General features: G+C 38.5%; 1 protein-coding gene across 1 annotated transcript in view; it reads right to left on the bottom strand.

Annotated features, from left to right (window-relative positions):
• Positions 1-23,279, bottom strand: part of PIP5K1B (phosphatidylinositol-4-phosphate 5-kinase type 1 beta) — a 95,376-nt gene that overhangs the window by 42,714 nt on the left and 29,383 nt on the right. Inside the window, exons 3-5 of the mRNA XM_005420853.2 lie at positions 20,001-20,082; positions 19,235-19,303; positions 5,755-5,885 (exon numbers count right to left, since the gene is read on the bottom strand). Coding sequence (XP_005420910.1) covers positions 5,755-5,885; positions 19,235-19,303 — 200 coding nt within the window. The 5' untranslated portion in view covers positions 20,001-20,082. The remainder of the gene's footprint in view (positions 1-5,754; positions 5,886-19,234; positions 19,304-20,000; positions 20,083-23,279) is intronic.

Below are 23,279 nucleotides of genomic sequence, written 5' to 3'. Positions count from 1 at the left end.
GCTCTGACGGAGCTGTTATCAAAAGAATTAGTCTGTAGTTGTGACCCTGTGTAAAACTTTCCTGTGTATATTGTAAAAAAACTGAAGAGGAGGAACACATCAGTTCTTGCAGTGAGAGCAATTATTCTTTAGATTGTAAAATCAAAATAAAATGTCTAAACTTAAATGCTCTCAACCTTAAAAACTAATATTATCCAATTTCAGTTTCATTACTCTTGAATACAGCTGCTTTTAAAAAATTCATCATGATGTGTTTCAGCTCTAAAAACTGTATCAAACAAACACATGCTGCAGGTCAGTTTTGTATGTTTCTTTCCTCTATGTAATTTCAGGAAAGCACAATTTCCCACATGCTGGAAGTAGGTAACATGTTTATCTGTACAAATAGGTGCGTCTGTGTTTTCTTCATACTGTGAGGTAAAGCCCAGTGGTAACATTGTCTTTTCTCACTTCCATTTTCCTAAACTTCCAGTTACCAAATGCTGTCCTAAGCGGTTCCCTGCAAGTCAGCTTTGAAATATAATTAGGAATAGTCAGTAACTTAAAAACAGGTCAAGTCAATCATATCTACATAACAGTTGAATACAGAAGCATTTACTTACAATGATGGACATACTATTATTTTATAACCAACTGGAAATGCTATTTAAATATAGGATCTCAGAGTAGTTGAAAAATAGTTTAAGAGTCTACATAATTATACAACTATCCAGGTTATCAGGTTTACCAATCATTTGTTGATAACAGAAGTAGCTGAGTCCAGTAATTCATACCAGACTTTGCTTTTGTCACCAAAGTATCCCCATTTCTAATATTTGTTTTGCATCCTCCTCTCTGTGCTATCACTCCATTCACAAACCATAAAAACCTTGTCAAACCTTGAATAATTCTATGCATCCCTGCAACCAAAGCACCAAGGAAGAGCAGCAGCACTTCATCAGAATATTCAGGTCACTTTATCTTTCTTGTGAAACTGCCCACAGGAAACATGTATCATGGTGTAAGTTACACAACAACTCATCATTGGTCTGAACATTTAAATACTAGTCACACTAAATTTGTAGAGCATTCTATACCAGAAATACACGACTTAGTTCATCAGCTAACCCATGATACAGGTTTGATACAAAGATATTTCCAAGGTAAGTATCAGTTTTCTCAATCAGTCCTCAAAAAGATACTAGAAAGCAGTGTGCTTCCGTTGTATATGTAGGGTAGAACCCAGACCGGCCAAGTAAAGTTTTTACCTTCTTAGTACTTTGACTACTTATTTGGGCTGTTATTCAAATGCTATCACAATACAATGGTAAGCTTATGACATTAAAGAGCAGAAAGTATTGAATAATCTTTCATTAACATCACAAGAAAGCAATTTGAAGATGAACCAGTTCAGTGTACAGACTGTAGCTGCAGAGTGCCTACAGGTCATCGGGCATGTAACACACTTCCCAGCTCAATTAGAAACCATAGCGACTGTTCTCAACATGCAGGGTCTAGACCCTGCAATAAAAGCTTATTAGCAAGGGAAGTGCATAAGATTGACTAACAACTTGCTGCAAAAAAGGTCAAACTCAACAGCTATGCTTAGAAGCAGGCTGTATCTAAAAACACAAAAAATGCAGGCTGAAACATACTGTCTGGCTTGAAACGTTCGGCATTTCTAAAGCTTCGTAGCCAAAATTAGCTGATATAATGTAGCAGCTTCTGTTTGGCTTCTCAGTCACCACAGAAAATGTATCTCCTTCTGTGTCTACTGGAAGAGCTTAATAAGCTGCCTACACTAAAGCAGCTCCACAGCCTCATAGCCCAGCGACCAGTTTGAGGCACCACTGCCTACCAGAGCTAGGCTTACAGGTGAGCAACGAGCCATTCTAACCAAGGCTGTCTCACTTGGAGCCAGCACCACCGCCAAGGCAAAGGTCTGACAAAATATTGCTGAAGCCACATTGTACAAACAACTAACTGGAAGCAAACTCTGCTACCGGGAACTGCTTCCAGCCAAGGAAGGTGGACACAAATATGCCCGACACAGCTAGTCACAGGACCGAGCACAGAGAGCACACGCAGGATGAACAACCTTCCCACCAAACACTCCAGCCACTGTTGCAGCACTACTAACACCAGGTAAGCAACTCCGTTGCTAGATTTCCAAAGCAGAGTTGAAAAGCCAGAACAGAGGTTACTCGGAGTGGTTTCCATTGTGGTTCCACTCTGTTCAGTGGGTAGGGTGGAGACTTCTGGCACTGTCTCTTCAGAATCAAGTAGGTCAGTGCAGGGTGCATTTTGTTTCTCCATCCTAGGAGCAAATTTGCATAGTACTATTTTAACTCTATCTGGATGGTGGTTCTCAATGAACACCATTATAGCAGCTTTCAGTAATACCTTGTTTTCCAAAAACAACAAGTTGTACAAACTCCTGGGGAGCTTGAAGAGAACAGGATGAAAGGCCCTCCACCACTACGATGTGCAAATGAAGGCAAGCACCTTTGCAATTCAAATCCACAGTAGCAAACAGACATAGTAGAAGTACAGACACCTGTACTTCACTCAAAGTCACTTCCAGAAATAAACACGTAAATTAACTGGGCTAAACTCTGACTAATTTAACACAGTTACAGAGTAACTCTGGACCAGGAATAACCTGCAATCCAGTGAGTTACTTCTGATTTACATCAGTGGCTCCCAAAATACACAGAGCAGTTATGTTCAGATCTGACCTAACCACTTTTTTCCCTGACATTTTTCTCCCTTCTTAATGAATCCTGAATGCTTCAGTATGACTACTGAAGCAGAGATACAGGTTGAGGGCTATTCCAGGGTCTTGAGAGGTGTGCAGAAACTATCCTCTTCAACCTATAAAATTCATAAACAAGTGTTAACTATTTTCCCCTAACTATAAAAGCAGAGATATAAAACTCTTCTGCTCACTGGTGCATAGGCTGCACTGTGTTGCATTTCTACTAGCTTAAGTCTGTCTTACCACTGTTACCTTAACAGCGCCCCTGTTGCTGTCAAAGAAGCAGGTGTGCCTATGACTGAAAAACAGCCTTCTCATCTCACTGCCAGACACAGGTAAAGCAGAGAAAACACGGGAGGAAGGTGGAGCAGGACACCGTATAAAGGGTCAGGTTGCTGTGAAATTGCCAAAATGAAGGCGAAGTTCAGCTGACAGCTGTTTGAAGTTGCAGATGAATTAATTGTACCCAAAGCAAGTGGAAAAATACTGCTCCTTGCTGGGTAAGCACCTGTTTCAGCACCACTCTTGCTGCACTGTAAGGTTCTCCTGCTGCAAACTTCTGCAAAAAGTTTACTCAATCTCAGCTAGCTCCAGGGTACTTCCAGGTAAGAGGTCAACCCATTTCACCTGCTGGTGTAACTAATTTCCACTAATTGCTTTCAATCCAGACCAATCCAAATGAGACAAAAAAAAAGTCATAACAGTAATTACTTTTAAGAATGCTGCCATCACAAGTAGGCACCCCCCTTGAAAAAAGCAAAGACCACCTGAAGTGCACCTTCAGAGTGCAGTTCCAGCTGTAGAGAATGTGCAGCCTTTGCTTTTTGCTTCAAACATGGGTAATGAAGTTACTGTTGACATGACTCAGGACCAATCCACATAATGCCATCATGAAACAACATTCCAATACTCTGAACCAGCAAGAAACAATCCTGTATTAATTTTGTGCAATCCTAATGTATAACAATTCATGCACAGTAATATACTTCTGGTTGAATATAATTTAGATAAATAAAAGTGGATGTTACACTGAGACACAGCAAGGATTTGAAACTGGACATTTCTGTGCATCAGCATAAGAAATTGAGCCATTTGAAGAGATTGCTATAGATATCCAACTTTTAATTCCATAGACAATGTTGTCAACAAGTGCTCTTTATGGAGAGGTTCTCTGTTACAGTTAAGATGGCTCACTATGCTGTATACTGCTTACTACCTAGCAATGTAAAAAATAAAAAACCAAACAAACCCAAACCCAAAACTACACTGCTTTGGCCATTACTTTAATTTGTCTAATTTTCCTCAAAATATTTTTTTATAAGAAACTGTCCGGGAAGGCACTACTAAAGCTTTTCTGTTCAATTTTACATTAGTGCAATCAGTCTCTTCCTTCTGCCTTTTGGGTTATTTTCAAGCCAGAAGGGATGTCTTCCTACTCTTCCTAATTACCAATACACAACAAGAAAATCTCATTTCTGTGTGTATATGCATGCGAGTCTTACAGAAAAGAAGGCATGTGCAATGCTATGGACTACAAACCATTTTATTTTACTTGCTCCTTTAAAATTATGTTTAAAAAGAAAGAGAATAAATTTTCTCTCTCAAACCATGCTATGTAATAAAACAGTTTTAGCATGTAGGTTGCATTTAGTTTTCATGAACAGATCTTATATAGCAAACGTACCATGGAAGCCTCTATCACTGTCACAGGCAGACATTTTTCTCACTAATAAAAGCTTTGTCACATGATATGCAAATTTCTTACCTGTAAGTTGGATTTTTTAAACAAAATTTTGTGATTATAGTGTATGAAAACACATTCATATAGTTAACTTCTCTATATCTTCCTAATCTACAAAAGAAATATTACTAACCTGTGCACGAACCCTATCATTAACACCAAAAAAAGGATATGAATACCCTCAATTACTAGGAATTAATGCAAAAGCTACATTTCACATAACATTTTTTTTTCCTTAAGGATATCTCACTTCAACAAAAATCAAGGAAATTTACAGGAGGAAATACCAAAATTTAAAGTGTATGCAATTATTTTGTACATGGTTAATTTAACTTTGTTTAGTGACACCAGTAAATACTAAGGATTATAAATTATTTTAAACATCTTATGAAGCAGCATTCAAACTGCACATAAACAAAACTTTGAAAAACTGATAGAAATCAATCCAAAATCCAGGAAAGATTACATAGATAGCAAGGTCTTACTTAAATGACTGTATTTAGCACTTCTGAAAACCCAGAAAACACTTAACAGAGTAAGTCATCCTGGTTTTGAAATACATTTCTCCTAAACTTCTTTAATCACTTGCTAGCACATCTAACTTGGAAAGGGTACATGGCACTGTACGTCACCTTCTAAACACCAAAAAATCAGCATAACCTTGATTTCCCTATAAGCATAACTGTATTGTTACAATTTCTATACCATCAGCTTGGCAGTGATACAAGCTGAGGTGGCAAAGCAGTAAAAGTGCACAACCTGTAATCAGCATATCTTGTAGGAGATGAGTGTTGCCACAGACTAGAGTCCTGGATAGAATTTTATAGTGTAAATATAAGGCAACATTGTAGTATAAATTTTTATATTATACTTTAAATGGCAGGACTTGAATTTTCATAAATTTTAAAAATCCCTCAACAAAATATCAAGTATTACCATCAAGAAACTAATACGCAACTAATTAAATGTGAATGTCAGATGCACAAATCACTTTAAATTCAAATTGACAACTCCTTTAATTGAAAGTGTCAAAATTACTTTCCCTCTCTATAAATGCTAAGTCTCAAATCTTCAGATAAAGTATGACCTTTCCAATTCTCTCTCTACCTTCCTTTCCAATGACAACATGAAGACCAGAGAGTTTTCAAGTTTCATATATTATACTTACTCTAACATGATTTTGTTAGAACTGGAAAACAAAACTGGTTCAAAATAGTTAGTTAAGAGTTTAATTATGAAATTTTATTGAGGAAAAATCCTGTGTGCTTGTTCTTACCTTGGTAGAAAGACACTTTCCACTACATAGAAGTCTTGCATAAGAACATCTCTGTCTGGTTTTGATGTAAGATTTCCTACTGTGTATCCTATTCCCAACTGGATAGCACCTTTAATAGCGGAGGATGCAGTCTGTGGAAAAAGAAAAAATTCAAGCATGAGTTTGCTAAAAGCAGATTTCTGTTCTTTATCGATAACATTACAGCTAAACACTTTGATCATTTTCATAATAACAACACCCTGTCATCTTCACATCCTAGACTTCAGTGATTTTTATTTAAACTTTAAATTGAAATATTTTAAAGAATCACTATATACAAAGCAAACCTTTTCAAATTACTCAAATAATTTAGACATGGAGTTCTAACTCAGCATGGAATCACAGAATAGCAGGTTGGAAGGGACCTCAAAAGGTTCAACCATTATCCCATTATGTTCAACCTTTCTTGAAAAAACATGATCTAGACAAGACAGCCAAGCCCCCAGTCAAGCCAAATCTCAAAAATGGGAATCTACCAATTCTGAGGAGTTTATTCCACTCTATTGGGAGTTTATTTCACTGTTTTCACTGTGAAATATTTCCACTTGTGTTCAAGTAGAATATCCCCAGCAGTAACATTACCCATTATCCCACATATTTTCCATGTAAAAATAGGGCCTCTATCTTCTTTGTAACCACCCTTCAGATACTGTAACATGGTGATAAGTTTCCCCTCAACCGTCATTTCTCAAGGTTGAGCAAACCCAACTTTCTCAGCCTCTCCGAATGTGTCAGGCTTCTCAGCCCTCTGATCATCTCTGTGGCCCTCCTCTCCACCTTCCTCAGCCTGTCTGTATCTTTTTTGTACAGCAGAAACCAAAACAGACAACAGTATTCCAGGTGTGGCCTGACAAACACTGACGCCCCTCTTGATGCAGCCCAAGACCTCACTGGGCTCCCTTGCTCCAGCAGCAACTCCTCACTCTTATTGAGCTTTTTGCTCACTGGGACTCCCTGGTCCCTTTCCACAGAACTGCTCCTCAGCCTTGCACTCCCAGCCTGTGCTGCCCTCCTGGATTTGTTTTCCCAGGTGAAAGACCTTTCACCTGTCCTTGCTAAACTTCAAAAGGTTCTTCTTTGCCCACTCTCCAGCCTACACAGGTTTTCCTGTGGCATGGCTCCCCCTTTCAAAGTGTTCACTTGATCCCTGAGTGATTTCAAGTGCTCTGGATGACCACATATGAAGACACAAAACAGCATTGGGCCCAACACCAATCCCTGGGGGACCCCACTTGTGCCAGTTCCCAGTTGGAAAAGGAGCCATTTACCCCCCCTCTGGGTGCTGCCTGTGGGTCAGTTCCCCACCCACTGCATGGGCAGCTTGTCCAGACTGTTACACAACAGTGGGACAGGAAGCTGTCCAGCAGACTTGTTACACAACTTCACCAGAAAGCTGTGGGAGACCGTGGAGAAAGCCTTGGAGAAACACAGGTAGACAACGTCCACTGCTTTCCCCCATCAACCAAGCAGGTTACTCTGCCCTGGAAGGCAATCAGGTTTGTCAAGCACAATTTGGCCTTGGTGAACCCATGCTGGCATTTCCCAATCATATGCTTCATCTGAGTTGTGATGGCTCTTAGGAGGATTCTTTCCATAACACTTTCCTTTGCCTTAGTATTAACCTTCAGAGTGCACAGCCAGACCCCAAACTCCACAATATTGTGATCACTGTAGCCAAAACCATCACTAAGTGAGATATTACAAAGCTGGTTTCCTTGGTTAGTGAGCAGCCAGTCCAGCCATGCCTCATTCCTGGTTAGCACATCTAACACTTGTATGAGAAAGCAGTCCTGTATGCTTTCCAGGAACTTGATGGATGTTGTGACCTGCTGTATTGCTCTACCAAGAATGCCTGGATAGTTGAAGTCACCAAAAAGACCCATGATCTGTTATCCAAAAGTTGCTAAGCAACCCTGATTAAGTGCTTCTTTGCGCTTTTCCTCTTGGTTTGGAGGTCAGTAGCAAATGCCTAATCTAAGATCCCCCTTGGAGATGTCCCTTCTGATCTTGATCCAGAGGCATTTGATAGGGCTTCCACAGTCACTGTAGTTGACCTCTATATGTTCATGATTCACTTCTAACCCAGAGCACAACTCCTCCTCCTCTACTTTCCTGCCTGTCTTGACAAAACCTATAACCATCCTTTGTGACCCTCTAAAAATGTTGTAATCTAACAGGATATTAAAATTGCTTCAGGATTGTGAACCATGCATTATATTCTGGAAAAAAACCAGTCACAAATTCCAGGTGATTGTACATGCATGCCGAGGCATCACAATGCAAGCTTATGGCTTAAATGCTGATTCTAGATGCAAATAAATGTATTTAATACCTTCTGCCTAAAATTCAGTGCAAGAGATCCATTGACTGTGAGGAGTCCAGAGAAAAATGAAATGGGGAAAGCAAAATCTCTCTGTAAAAATCTACCCTTATAAAGTGCAATTACTAAATTCAATGGCCTGAGCTTGCAGAACAGAGAAGGCTTCAAAACAACAGCATGAAATTGTGATACTATATATTTGTAAATTGAGACCATATCTGAAATATTCTCATGCTGAATAGACAGTCATGCTGCATGAATTTGAAAAAAAGCAGAAGTGAGTCAAAATCAGAAACCAGTCAAGAAATGAATTTTTAACAAAACATGGAAGGAGTGAATAAAGAAAACCATTGGTCAGGGAAAGAATGCTATGAGGAAGGGAGTATCTTCCCTTGCATGATCACCAGTTTGAAGACAACATGTTTGGTCCCTGTTTTTAGGTTTTATCTCCTATCTACTAAACAAGCAAGAGACTAGCAGAAAACACCAGAAGTTTCATGATCAGAGCCACTTCAGCATTTGAATGGAACAATTTCAGGAGTGAAAATTACACAAGAAGTGGTTCAAGTACACAAAGCTAATCTTGTTCTAGTTTTGGAACATCATATACTAGAGTGGCTGCTTATTTTTTAAAAAGACAGAGATGTGTAGCTCTTAAATAATTAAGACTGCACACCAAGCAGAACTTGCATAACAGTTTAGAACCAGAGATTTGGTGGGAACAAACAACAGTCCATTCTGAAAGTGCTACTTTGGCTTTGTGTCATAAGAAGAGTCACATTTTTCTTTCCTTGAAAGGCTTCTATTCATGAATGATTAATGCCCAACAAAAGCTGTAATTATGTAACTTTGATCAAACCAATACACATACAAATAGTTTCTGCTTCATTGCTGGATGCCCATCGTGTTCACTGCCACAGCAAGCAACACTGTTTGAAAGAATAGCAGATAGTACAGTACAACAGAGGACATGCCATTCCAAATAAAGCCTGACAAAACCCACCAAACTTCAAAAACACCCAAGACAAGTAACCTGGCAATGTGACTTCAAAAAGAAACCTCTGGATCATTATCCATTTCTCGAGGTCAGGATTGAAGGCACTTAAGACGGTAGTTCATGTTCGGACTCAGGCGTTTATTATTTCTTATCAGTGAAACAGCCTCACAACCATGAGTTCGGCAGCCTTTCATTAGCAAGGCACAAAATGGCTAACTATCTCTTGTTACAAGGTCTTTTAAGACTAAACTATCGAATTAAGAGAGGACACCTAGATTATTTTCCCTTTTAACTCAATAACTGATCTCTCAAAGCCCACAATGTGGACTTTACTGTCCAATTATAAAACATCACCCAAACCCATGAGGAAGAAAGGAATTAGAAGGTAAAGAAGAACAACCTGCCTCCACCCTAAAACCTCCATCTTGCTTCATATTAATTTCTATGTTCTAAAACCCCAAACTCTAAGTTTTCCACCCTGTGATATTACACAACTCTAACCAATGACACATCTGTAATCCCAGTGCTATCAATCAATTTTTGAGGTCTTTTCTACAGCCTCAGGTCAATTGCCGTGTTTTCTTGTGGGTCTGTGCCTTTAAGCAGAGAAAGTTTAAAATTCTCAGCGTCCAGGGTTCCAGCTGATCATCTTTTAAGCTCATAAAAATATTTGTAGAATTTTTTTTCAAATTTAAAAGACCCACAGACTTGCAGTCTCCAGAAGGCAGAATGTAAGACCTTCTAATGCAATGACACAGACCTTTCCTACAAGGTTACCTTCTTGTTAATTTCCACTCATATTCAAGAATGTCATTAGTAGCCACCCATCATTTCTGCAGCAACCACAGAAGCTGGTTTAGCAGAAAAGTAATGTTACGAAATCATTCAGAATGCTTTAACAATGGCTTTGAAACAAATTGAGAGCTGCTACAGCATGCTGAAGGCAACTGCTGCTCCAAAGTCCACTTTTTGTCAATCACCACTATGACCAAAGGCTGGTAACTCAGTATGCCCTTAGCAACTGACAAGTATTTCTTTTCACAGTCCATAAAATAAAAACAGAACAAGCCTTGGAATTCATCTTTTTAAACAGCACTTGTCTTAATTTTTTATATTACTATTAATAATATTATTATTATCATTAGATCCAAGGAAAATATACAGAAGTTCCTTCTTAAGCCTTAGAGGAAATGTTCTTAAAACATCCATTTTATTACTACAAAAATGTATTTATAGGAAACTGCAAATGCAACAGGAAAAACGCAAGTCTCTTGTGATTTTTTCCTTACTTGGGCACCTCTTTTAATGCCCATTAAAAGGCATTAAGGCAGCAAAAGGCAGCAAAATCTAGTTTCAAACCTAAGGCCCTTATTTATTTCAATTTTTCTTGAATACTCTCCTGCTGCAAAGCAAACAATAAAATTCAGCCTTCTGCGCCATGGGTTTTTTTCAGTCTTTTAGAGACTGAAATATATTTTTCTTCCTATTAGTCTCATGCAGAGGTTCAGAAAATGACCCTGAGATTATTTATTAACTGTAACTGTAAAGCTGACAGTGCACAGGGACAGTACGGTGAGTCCCAGATAATTTAACTTGTTATCAACCTTCTGACAATCAAGAAATATTAAGGGATGACAATAACCAGCAGGATAAAAATGTTGATGAATTTTAGGTTATGAAAGTGATTGAATTTGTAGAAAATGCTGTACACTATGACAGCTGCCTTTGTTACATAAAGGGGCACAAAGTAAAACTTCTCCTATCCTCCTTCTGCTGTTTAGGACATTACTGTCTACTGCACAGGTGCTTTGATGCTTTTATCCCTGCATAAAAAAACAAAACTGATCTCATTATGGTGAAACATACCTTTGCCTCTTTTTGTCAAAAGTAACCTTATACTTTTTCTGTATTTGTCATACGGGGGCCTGCTAAAGGGGCCTGTAGATATGAAAAATATGCAGACTCATAAAGCATAACAGCAGCATATAATATAGAATACAGGTATATGGAATATTTGCATCACTGATAAATATTCTAGCACTCAACACACTGTTCTCTTAAATTACTTTCTCTGCAGATCAGTCTTCCATTTGCTCTACCTTACTGTAAACTGAAATCTTTTTTTCAGAGTAGCAAAATAAATGAGAAATTAAATCCTCTCAAATCAGGTCTTAAGTTCGCACATGATCCCACAAATAAACTAAGCAGGATTTAGACATTGTTTTTCCTACAAATAATCACTTTCAGGTAGCCTTCTAAAACATAAATTTGTTATTTAAATAAAATTAAGGTGTTACTCAGACATTCATAATGCATATAAAGGCAGTTCATAACCAGATAACAAAAAACCCCCAAAAACCAAAACAAAACAAAAAACAACAACAACAACAACAACAAAAACCAACCAAAAATAACAACAACAACAAAATCAACTAACTGAAACTATCTAACAACTGTCCCTAACTGTAATGTCCCTAACATTAGTTCTGCTATGAGATTGGTTGTTGGGGGGAGGGCTATATTTGTTAGGTTGGCTAGAAGTCATCAGGTGGCTATAAGGGGCAGGAGGGGTTGGAGTCCTCGTGTGAGGAGAAGGATTCGGCTATGGGTTCGTTCGTAGTTGGTATTGGCTAGGCAGAATAGTATGGAGGAGGTTAGGCCGTGTGAAATTATTAAGATTATTGCTCCTGAGAATGCTCATTGGGTTTGGATTATGGTTGCTGCTACGACAAGGCCTATGTGGCTTACAGATGAGTAGGCAATTAGCGATTTTAGGTCAGTTTGGCGCAGGCAGATGGCGCTGGTCATTAATGCTCCTCATAAAGCTAGGGTGATGAAGGGGTAGTGTAGGTTGTTTGATGTTGGGTTGACCAGGATTGTGATTCGTATGATGCCGTAACCTCCGAGTTTTAGGAGGAGAGCGGCTAGTAGTATGGAGCCTGCGATGGGTGCTTCTACATGGGCTTTGGGGAGTCATAGGTGTAGGCCGTATAGGGGGGCTTTGACTATGAAGGCTAGTAGGAGGGCTAGGCTTGCAATTAGGCCGGATCAGGAGGAGTTTAATGTAGGGTGTGAGAGTTTAAGTATTGGGAGGTATAGTGTGCCGATTTGGTTATGCAGGTGGAGGATGGCAATTAGCAGTGGGAGTGAGCTGGCGAGTGTATAGAATAGGAGGTAAATGCCGGCGTTTAGGCGTTCTGGTTGATTTCCTCATCGTGTGATAAGGATGAGGGTGGGGATAAGGGTGGCTTCGAATGCGATGTAAAAGAGTATAAGTTCTGAGGCCGAGAAGGCTAGTAGGATGGATAGTTGTGCTAGGATTACTGTTGTGGCGAAAATTCGTTTGCGGATGATGGGTTCTTGTTCTAGGTGGTTTTGGCTTGCTATAATTATGAGTGGGAGAAGTCAGCATGAGAGGACCAGTAGGGGGGAAGAAATTTGGTCAATGGATGTTCAGGGGGTTAAGCCTTTGCTTGGGTAGTATGTGGGGGTGAGTCATTGGAGGCTGATGCTGGCGATTAATAGGCTGTATATTGTAATGTTAGTTCATAGGTGTTTGCGTGGTGAGAGGAGAGCTAGGGGTAGGAGTATTGCAGTTGGGGCGATGACTTTTAGCATTGTAGGAGGTTAAAGTTGTTTAGGTGGTCAGACCCATGGGTTCGGGTTGAGGCTACTAGTAGGGCTAGTCCTGTACCTGCTTCGCAGGCAGAGAATGTTAGTATGAGGATGGGTAGGATAGTGGGGGAGGATGTTTGTGTTTGGATGGGCCATATGGCTAGGGCAACGTATATGGACAACATCATGCTCTCTAAGCATAGTAGAGCTGAGATTAGGTGGGTTCGGTGGAAGGCCAGGCCTAGGCTGCTTAGGGTGAAGGCTGCGTAGAAACTTAAGTGTAAGTAAGACATGAAGAAAGTTATAGGGTGGGGGCTATAATCTGTTGAGTCGAAATCAACTGTCTTGATTAGACTAACTTTCTGTTATTCTGCTCATTCTAGTCCTCCTTGGATTAGGGACAAGGCTACTGAAAGGATTGAAAAAGTCTGTCCTTTAAAGTAACTGAAAAAAACATGCAAGGATGGCAAAAATATGGATACTGTAATTTCAGAATGTATACTATAAATTGGCCAATAATTGTTTCTGTTAGAGTGTGAAGGTTGTAAATTATAAACCTGACAAAACACTAATGTGTCAGTAAATGTACAGACTACATTGTACATAAAGATTTTAGATATGGTAAATGGATTTTTTTCTTTAAACAAGTGTCCTTATAATTTCTAGGTAATTGTATGGGACTATTAATGGCATAAATCATTTAACAAACCATAAGCAGATTGGAGCTGAGCAGGAGGGCACAGGCTTAATCTGATTTAATAGAAGTTCCTCTCTAATGTCATTCAGTTATTTTTCCATTCATCTTTCAAGTCTCAATTGCTCTTTGCCAAATCTATATGCATTTCCTACATGTTCATGAAATGTAGTTCTAACATTCTGGGCTTCTTCAAAAATAGATCCTAAGGAAACCCTTTAAGACATCATGAATCTGAACTTTGTCCTTGTTTTTTTGTGTTCTCCCCTTTTATAACATTTTATTGCAGTTGAAGTTTGACCTATGAACTTTCTATAGCAAAGATGGTGATTTTTCCAGAAGACAGCTGGTTTATTGCAGGTGCCATAAAGTGATGCAGAGAAATTAACCCTGCCTTGGAAATTCTTCCTCATTTTCACCGTGAAAGGCAAAACGATGATTGCTTTCTTTCACCTTCTTTACTACTGTCATTCATACAGGTTTTTAAATCTGCCAAATGAAATGGCACAGACACCTAGCTACCACAGCTCTTCGTAAGAGATGGGTAGAAACAGACATCTGAACAGAAGTCTTCACTGGTTAACACTGCTTTGCAACTACGCATCCCACAAAGTAGTTGTCACTGGTTCATTTCTCTCTGCTACTGTATGTGGAGAAATCTGCTTTCATCTTCCTCACTATCCCACCCTTCTCCTCTGTTGGACAACGAATTGGGCTGGGGTAGAACAGCTACCTGCCTTCAGGCAAAAGTCTCAGTGAAATAAATAAATTCTTTTAAAAAGGAAGAAAAATATTGATAGGTCTCACTTAATTAAAATCGTTGAAGCTACATGGCTTATGCCAGATCTGAATTTTCTACTACAAGCAGGCATTTGCTCTTCAGTTTTACTAGTTAACATAAGTACTAGGAATCCACCCATGCTATCACTTCCCTGCAAACACAGTTTATCTTTTCCAGACTTCTGAGAAGATAGAACCTGCCATAAATTGTATAAACTCTTAAGCCAAACCATCTGAGGAGAAAAACAATACATCATTTCAACAATGCCTGTTGAAAAACAATACATCTTCCTCAAGCAATATTTAAAAATAGCTCTCTTAGAATATTAGGAAATTTCAATTAGATTCAAGACGTACATGTGGTTATTGCCTAGTCCATTGCTCCTGCACTTGATCTGTCTTGTCTTTGAGTGCCTGCTGTGCTTACAGTCTCATTGAAACAACACTTCTTGACACTGTTTCCATTGAAACTTCTGGATGGAGGTGGCTACCCCATCTCAGCATGCTTTCTGCAGCTGACACATAATAAATCACAAATAGGGACATGAAACTAGTGTTACCAAAAAATCCCATTAAAATAACTAATCTTAACTGTTTCTCCACAACTTGTGACTATGGGTCACTACGGCCATAGTACCCCCCCAGTCTTTCTTCAGTTCACACTTCTTCTCTCTAGCAAATGTTTGCTCACCTTCTGCAGGTCACACTTCATGAAGATGGACTCCTGCGCATTCTGTGTGTGTCTGTGTGATTGTTACAGTTCAGCTGCAACTAGAATGATTTCCTTATCCAAGCTAAATCTGCTCTCCCTTTGTTTTCCAAAACTGGATTCAGGTGACTCCCTGGCTTTCAATTAATTTTTCCTCCAAGTCAAGGCATTTATGCTTAAGCTTCAGTAACTACTCTGGTTGTTCTATTTTGAGGAAAAGAATTTGAGAGCTCTGAGCTTGGAAGTGGCCATAGCTCCAGGCAAAGTTGCAGTCATTTTAGTATCTTTATAGGTGCATAAAATCTGCCACTGAGGTCCCAGTACAGCAAAACTTTCAGTGATGAAATTGCAATGTCTACAAGAAAAAGTACCCTACCTGCAAGCATTAGATGCAGAGCATAAGTCAATGCTAAAAGAGATGGAACAACGCTGCTTGCACAAGTTTGCAAGCCAGCTAGCTATTGCTAAAAACAGGTAGCTGGCTTCCTTTATCCAGGCAAATTTCCCTTGCTCCTGGCAAAGTGACTCACAATATGCAGTTTTGAACAGGTTACATAAAGTGCTTGTAATACACTAAACAGAAGAGCTGCAAGATATGTAATGGCAAGAAACAAATTCTAATTATATGCTTGTGTGGCAGCCTTCAGACTAAACAGAGATTGTGGCAATCCAGTAACAGATTTTCACAAGTGCACATTTACATCTATTTTCTGGTGTGATTTTTGCCTACACTTCTAATGTGCTTTGACAGACCTCTCTGAGCCTCATTCTTGCCACCATCCGATTATTAACCATCAGGATGCTACTGAAATCTGATTTGACAGGCAACAGACTCAGGGCTTGTGTGATTGATGGCATTGCAATGCAGAAACTGCATGGGTGTCAGCAACTTCTCACAAGAAAGTCTGCAAAATAGAGAGGAAATGAAAAAGGCGGCAACGGCATATTCCAGATGTCTGTGACTGAATACAAATATCCAAGAGAAACTATAGTCTGGTGACCTGATTTTTGTAAGCATGCAATGAAACAAATAACCAGTCTCTCTTATATCCCTTACCCTGTTTCTCTAAGAAAAACTCTCACAACAAAAAAAGCCCACAAACCCAAACAAACAAAAAACCGAAACCAAAAACCAAAAGCAAAAGAAACAAAGCTAACCAACAAAAAAACCCTCCACCCTGAAAAAACTGGCCACAGTCTGCACAATTTACAATTTCTTTGATCTCAAAGTTATTTTAATTCTCTACCTTAAAAGCTGCATGGAACATGTATCTGTGAAGTGTCTCTTTCATTAACTAAGTTCTTTGATCTGGGTGACTGAAACACTTTATTATTCATATTCACACTGTAGGCTTAACAACTTCTCAAAATTTACAAATAGACAGAAAATCCCTAAGTAGTTTCAGATTATAATGTTTGTAAAAAATGCATGCAGCTAAACAGCTTAGCAGCCCCACCTTAAAAATCATAATTTAAAAGAGAGAAAAACACCCTGGCTTTCAAAAGGGAGAAAAAAAACCCCACAACCAAAAAACCCCCAAAAACCCAACAAACAAAAAACAAACAAAACTCAAAAAAAAACAAACAAAAAAACCTAAACAAAAGCCATCTAAAAATCTAAAAAACACCAAAACAAATAAAAAGAAAGTTGTGCTCCCTCTTCTCTCAAGACTTTGACTACATAACAACAGACAATTAAAAGCCAGAGGAGCATTTATGCCAAAATGCAGCCCCAGAAAAACTGAAAGCTAACAAGAAAACAATGGAAAGAAGGAGCATGATTCATAATAAAAATCATGCTCTGTCTTGGTCCAGTTATGCATTTCAGAGTCTGAAAGGATAGTGTAGCAATGCTCATGCAAGCTCTTTCACAAAGTTGTAGTAATTTAAGAAATTTCTTGGAACTTCAAGATATTTACATTCATGCAGATGGCAAGTCAGCTGACTACTGTAGGAAATTGAAGAGCTGGAGATTCAGATTATATTAATTCAGATAATGCTGTTACCTACCTCTATTTCAGCTGAGATTAACAAAACAAAAAAGGAAATATTGCAATAATGTAATATTCCAGAGAAAAACCTGATAGCCTTACAGACTATTTTTTATTCTGGTAAGTTTTATCATGGCTGAAGTCAGGGCTGCTCTCCTGCAGATAACCTGAGTTAGGTGAAAACAAGCTAACTTAAAGCAGTGAAATACAGTCATTACTACAGAAGTTTGTAATACATGGATAGCAGTTATAACTACCTGAAACAGCCCAAGTAGCTGAAAAAGCACCAGTTGAGGAAACAAGCTCTTCCCCAGCCCAGACTTCTGGTGAAAGTGGCACAGGAAGTCACAGGAAGGACTGTAAGTATTTTTCAATCAAACAAGTGTAACAATCTGTGACTGGAGAACTGTAAATGGACTACCTGTGGGCAATTTAAGACAGGCAGCTTCTGGCTGCAAACAAGCCTTCTACAGAGTAAGATATCTCTGTGTAACTTACCTAAAACCATGGAGTTAAATGAGAAATTATATGAAATGCCTCTGATGAACACAAGTCCTACCAGGCTTATGCTATACTTCCAACATATACTACTGATACCTCTGAATATCCATTTAAAAACAGAAACAACATATATAGAATATCTGAAGGAGGTGAGGATCACAGAATCACGGAGTGGTTTAGGTTGGAAGGGACCACCAGTGGGGTCAGCTGGACCAACCTCCCTGCTCAAGCAGAGTCTTCAATATTTAACAGAAGGTGCAAAGTTTCTAAGGAATTTGACTTCAGAAAAAAGAGACATTGTTAAAAGTGAGGCATCGGGCAAATACATGTTAGCAGTTAGCTCTGCATAGATAAATTTCAAGATCAAAATTTATTAATATTTTATTAAAATTACCACAAAAAGGAGAAGTATGATGATACTATTAGGTAATAATACTAAACTGTTAGGGGCATATGCAGTACAGGATCTTGAGCACAGAACAACTGAAGGTGTAATTACATGAAAAGGAAATAAATTGGCATAAGATACAACAACTGGCAGTGCAGGGACAGAACATGGAGGTGACAGTCGCTGTGATATGTGAGCGTGATGCAGCTGTGAATCACAGGTCTTGTCAGAGGTACTTCCAGTAGATACACAGTAGAATTTGTGCCATAGCGAGAAGACTTTCTACAGCTTCCTCTGAAAGGCTGTGAATTTATAGTTGAAGTGGAACAGAGAAGAGTATGTGGGATGACCAGGGGGAATGGAAGCTTGCCTACGGCTATTACTAGTCTAGTCTAACAACATAAACCTGGAGAGGTTCAGGCACCAAACATTTCTTCCTTTCTCATACTATTTGTCAAGACAAATTCTGACTTCTATATTTTAAAGTCGTCAGTTGGGAAATTTGAACTAACCTGTATTTAAAACAAACATTATTTCCTTTCATTTCTGAGAAAATTATCTGGAATGCTAAGGCCACCAAGGTACTGGCAATGTAACTGTCAGGAAAAGGGATGGTAAAAGAAATAGCTTATCTATCTCCTTGACTTTACCAGCAGCTGCTGGTTGCTGTAAGCAACCCCCAGAAATTAAAAACTCTAATCGCTGTATGTACTACAGAAGCATGTGGACTTCTGGGCTTGATTACAGAATTAATTTTAAAACATAATCACCATTTCTTTGAGATGATATGTCAAAGTAATGGTCAAATTCAGTAGCTAACAATTTGGTTGTGTAAATATGTAAAGAAAAATTTGCTTTTATAGCTTAGCTCATTATCAAAATTGCTAGTGGACTTAAATAATGCCGGTCACAGACAATCTGTATCAGAAAAACAAACCCCAAACCACTATCAGCAATATCTAAATGGACTATTGATGCATGCTCCTACATTAAATATGTCCTCTCTTACACATCTCTTTTTAAAAAAATACTTAGCAAACAAATAGTGGTCTGCTTGGCAAAGTGCTTGGAGAGATGCTTTGCTTTTTGGTTTGTAGTCTAGACACATTACATAAACACTAAAAGCATTTGGAAACTTAGTAAATTCCTTACAACAGTGTTTAAGGCCAGAGATGTATCTGTTGCTAAGAGCAAAGAATTTCTATCAATTTAGCAATATGGTATACTTTAAAGCTGGACTAAACAAGTTTTAAATAGTCAGTTCTGTGGTGGATAGAAATATTTTACGATTTGACAGAAGGGAAAAAGTAATTTCAAAAACCCCATGGAACACGTTCTATTTGTTTTTGGTTTTAATAAGTTCTGAAATATATTCACATACAGCAGGTCTGAATTACCGATATGAAAGGAAAAACATACAATAAAAAGGTTGAAGCTTTTATTTACCTTTTTATATGTTTTCTCTTCATTTGGCTTTCCAGCAGTAATGTCTCCATTTTCAGTAACAGACGACATCTAATAATAGAAGCTTAAATTACAAAGACAGTATTTGCTTTACAAAGGTAATTGTTCAGAAAAATCCTATAATTTATTATCCATTTTTGCTAAATTCAAACTTTTCAGAGATATTCCTAGGGTATTCCTCGTAAGTATTTTCCACACAGACTAAAAGGACAGCACTGGCCCAGCAATATGTCTAGCATATGACTGATTCTACGTGACTCTGCTTCTTTTCCCCACACCAGTATGCAGCGAAGTCTTGCTCCTCAGTCTACTGCATGAGATGTTCTTGAAAGGCAAAACTATGAAGCTCATGACTCAGGTATTTGGTGGCATGTCTCAGTAGTCTAAGGTCCTTGGACGCATCAATATACTGTATCTCCTTAAAATAATAGACTACCACAGAGTTGCAGAATATTCTGAGTTGAAGGGACCCACAATGTTCACTGAGTCCAATCCTTAAGAGAATTGCCCACATAGGGATCAAATCCACAGCCTTGGCATTATTAGCATCATGCTCTAACTATTTGACGTTGTATCCTATCACAGCTGTAAAGCCATTCTAGACCAAGAATAAACCACTAAGATAGAGATCACCTTGGTAAAACACTCTGACTGCATTTGCCAAAGCAAACAAAATAAAAAGGCACAATGACATGGTCTAAAATAATTCTAAATTTTACCAATACTTTAACAAGGGAATTATACTTACCCTTATGAACAACAGAACAGGTCATCTGGAGCTGAGAGTGAAGATCAAGCCATTCATTGGTGGTGGTAATGTTTTTCACAGCCTATTATAAGAAATATCTGTCATCAGTATGACTTAATAACCTTCCATCTCACAGAATAGATGTAGATTTCCTTTTATTAATATTCTTCAGCCCAAGCAAGCATTCACCTACAAGTGAGGCTTTTTAAGAATCATGTCAAATAACTTGGTTACTATAATTAGAACTTGCTTAAAACATAACTTGGCTACTATCCTTAGAAACTGGCAGTATTACACAGGAGGGAATCAGTGCAGAGTAATTCCTTTTTGCCCTAGATACTTCATCCCTGTGGCACAAGAACCTCTACAATAAAACATTTATGTAGAGCAGTACACATACATGCTCTGGAGTGTTGTGTATTTACATGTGTTATTAATCTTATAAGAAATAGCTGTGACGGTTTGGAAGACAGCCCATTGAAAAGCCACAGATTACAAATTTTTAAAAAATCTGATGATACCTCAAATGAGAAGAAAATCTCACTTTGTCTTTACAAATTTTTAAAAAATCTGATGATACCTCAAATGAGAAGAAAATCTCACTTTGTCTTTAAGCAGTTCAAATAGCATCTTGTACATAACAAAAAATTGGTTTAAGAAGGTATTCTAGGGCCTCATTCACTGATTTTAATTTTCCCTTAATCTAAAGGGTATACTTAGCACTACCAAGGAACCTTTTAATAAAAGGAGTCAAAGTCATTATTTTCCTTTCCTTTTCTTCAGAGAAGTGCCTGAGCCAAAAAAAAGAAAAAGGTAGGGGGACACAACAAATAGAAACTTGGAGTTTCTGAGAAGAAAACAATGCCTCCTTAGAAAAAGACACTTCTTATGTTGCATACCAGTACTTTCCTCCTGCAGCTAACTGCACTCTTCATTGTAGCTTCCATGTAAGTAATGTGTGTTAATGAGTAATTCCTTGATTTGGATATGCATTAGCAGTCTCCTATGCACTGAACTCCTATTTAAAGGCAATGACTTAGTTTTTATAGCTGTTTAAATTGTATGTAGTTCACCTCACTCACCTATATTCACACATTTAATATTAATATTCACCCATGCTTACAACTCTATCAGTACACAAAGGCATCAAGAACTTGCTAAAACAGCTTTTGCAGGAAAAGAAATGTCATTTTAATTACTAGTAGAAGACTTTTGAAATAACTGATCACTGGGTTAAAACACCAATCCCCACCCAAGCTGTTGTTCTCCACATACCTCCCAAGATTACTGATACAATATGATGTTCCACTACACACAAAACTTCCTAAATGATGAGCACACAGATTCAGCAAAGGTCAAACATAAATGCAACATGGGAGCTTTCATGCAGTAAGTTAGCTGAAGAAAGCACTCATACTAGATGTGGGAGAAAATCCTGTTTTTTTCCCAGCACAGACAAATTATTCGAGAACACTTCACTTATGTGAAAATATACCCCTGCAATGCTGACAACAATAGGAAACAGACAATGAGAGACCAAGTTCAGTAACTACCAAGTATAAAAACTCATACACCATAAAGAAGGTAAATTTTTCCTCTGTCTGTTAGTTCAATTCCTAAAGGCATCTAGAATAGAACTATTTTTGTTCTAATCTTTTGAGAAACAGAACACACCAGTCTATCTTAACTGTGGTTGTGTTAAGCAACTTTCAAAATCTGTGCTGTGACAACCATCTCTAGTTCCATGCTAACAATTTTTTGCAAAGCAAGTAATACTTTGTGTATTTTCCTCCTGCCCTAGAGCTACTGAAGCAGTACATGGTGTCTTCTCACATGCTTTATAATGCGCAGAGCAACAGCTACTGTCTCAGTTCTGATGAGGTTTAACAGTTCAAAGACAGGTCACAACTTACAGTCTTGGACTCACTTCCAGGCTAAGCTACAACTATTTATTTTTTTGTTACCATAGCAGGAAACTACTGTAACTAAAGCGCTGAATCTCTGTATGTGTCTGACAAAGGAAAATCTCACAATAAAGTAAGACGGGGGGGTAGGGGAGGGTAGAGGAAGAAAATATTTCATTTCAGAAATACTGTAGTGTGCTGACTTTGGCTGGAATAAAGTTAATTTTCTTCTCAGTAGCTAGTGTGGGGTTATGTTTTAGATTTGTTCTGGAAACAGTGTTGGTAATTCAGGGATAATTTCTACTCTTGCAGAGTGCTTACACATCATCAAGGCCTTGCTGCACCCTTCCAGTGCATGGGCTGGCAATGCACAAGGAGCTGGGAAAGGAAACAACTGGGACAGATGAACCCAGCTGACCAAAGGGGTATTCCAGACAACATGGCATCATGCTCAGCAATATCGAGCTGGGGGAAGAAGGAAGGGAGGATGGTCAAAGTGACTGTGCTTTCCTTCCCAAATCACTGTTACATGTTATGGGTGCCCTGCTTTCCTGGGAATGGATGAACAGCTTCCTGCCCATGGGAAATAGTGAATGAATTCCTTGTTTTGCTTTGCTTGCACACATGGCTTTTCATTTACCTATTTACCTATTTAGAGAGAAACAGTCATTATCTCTGCCCCTGAGTTTTCTCACTTTTACCCTATTGATTCTCTCCCCGATTCTATCAGGGCATAGTGAGTGAGCCAGTGTGTGGGGCTCAGTAGCTGGCTGGGCTTAAACCATGAGTGAAAGATGGCTATAAAGATCTCATCCTTAGCTTCTTAGATGCTATCCTACCTGATAACAAAGAAAGAGAAACATTAAAGTACAGAAGGAACTTAAAGTTTTTTCCCCCAGTACTCTTGAAGAGTCAACGTTTTGGTCACAAATATTATGTGCAACAAAAACTACTGTCTTCTTGAAACACAAGATTACAGCCTTCAGTTCCAGCCTTCTGCTCTGAACACCTCCTAGTCCTAAATGCAGACTTTAAAAAAATCACATCTATTCAATGTATGCTTCAGGGGAAAAAAATCATGTTTCACAGTTTAGTTTCTCACACTAGAATCATAGAACCACATGCTTCTTAACTAACACAAACTGCAATTTCCATCACTCTGGGGAAAATGCCATAGGCATTTTCCTCTAGAGCTACAGGGACACCTTTTTAATTTCTCTGATCAACCAGAAGCCCACAATGTCAACACCTTCCTGCCCACCACATAGCTGGCATTTTGGAACAGAGATGACATACAGCAAATGTGAGCTTCCTACCCAGCTTTGATTTCTTTTCCTGAATTTTTAATTCCATGTTCCTTATATAGTCAAAATTT

Source organism: Geospiza fortis, unplaced genomic scaffold (assembly GCF_000277835.1).
Source record: "Geospiza fortis unplaced genomic scaffold, GeoFor_1.0 scaffold12, whole genome shotgun sequence".
Classification (NCBI taxonomy): Eukaryota; Metazoa; Chordata; class Aves; order Passeriformes; family Thraupidae; genus Geospiza; species Geospiza fortis.
This window is presented reverse-complemented; position numbering and strand designations above follow the sequence as displayed.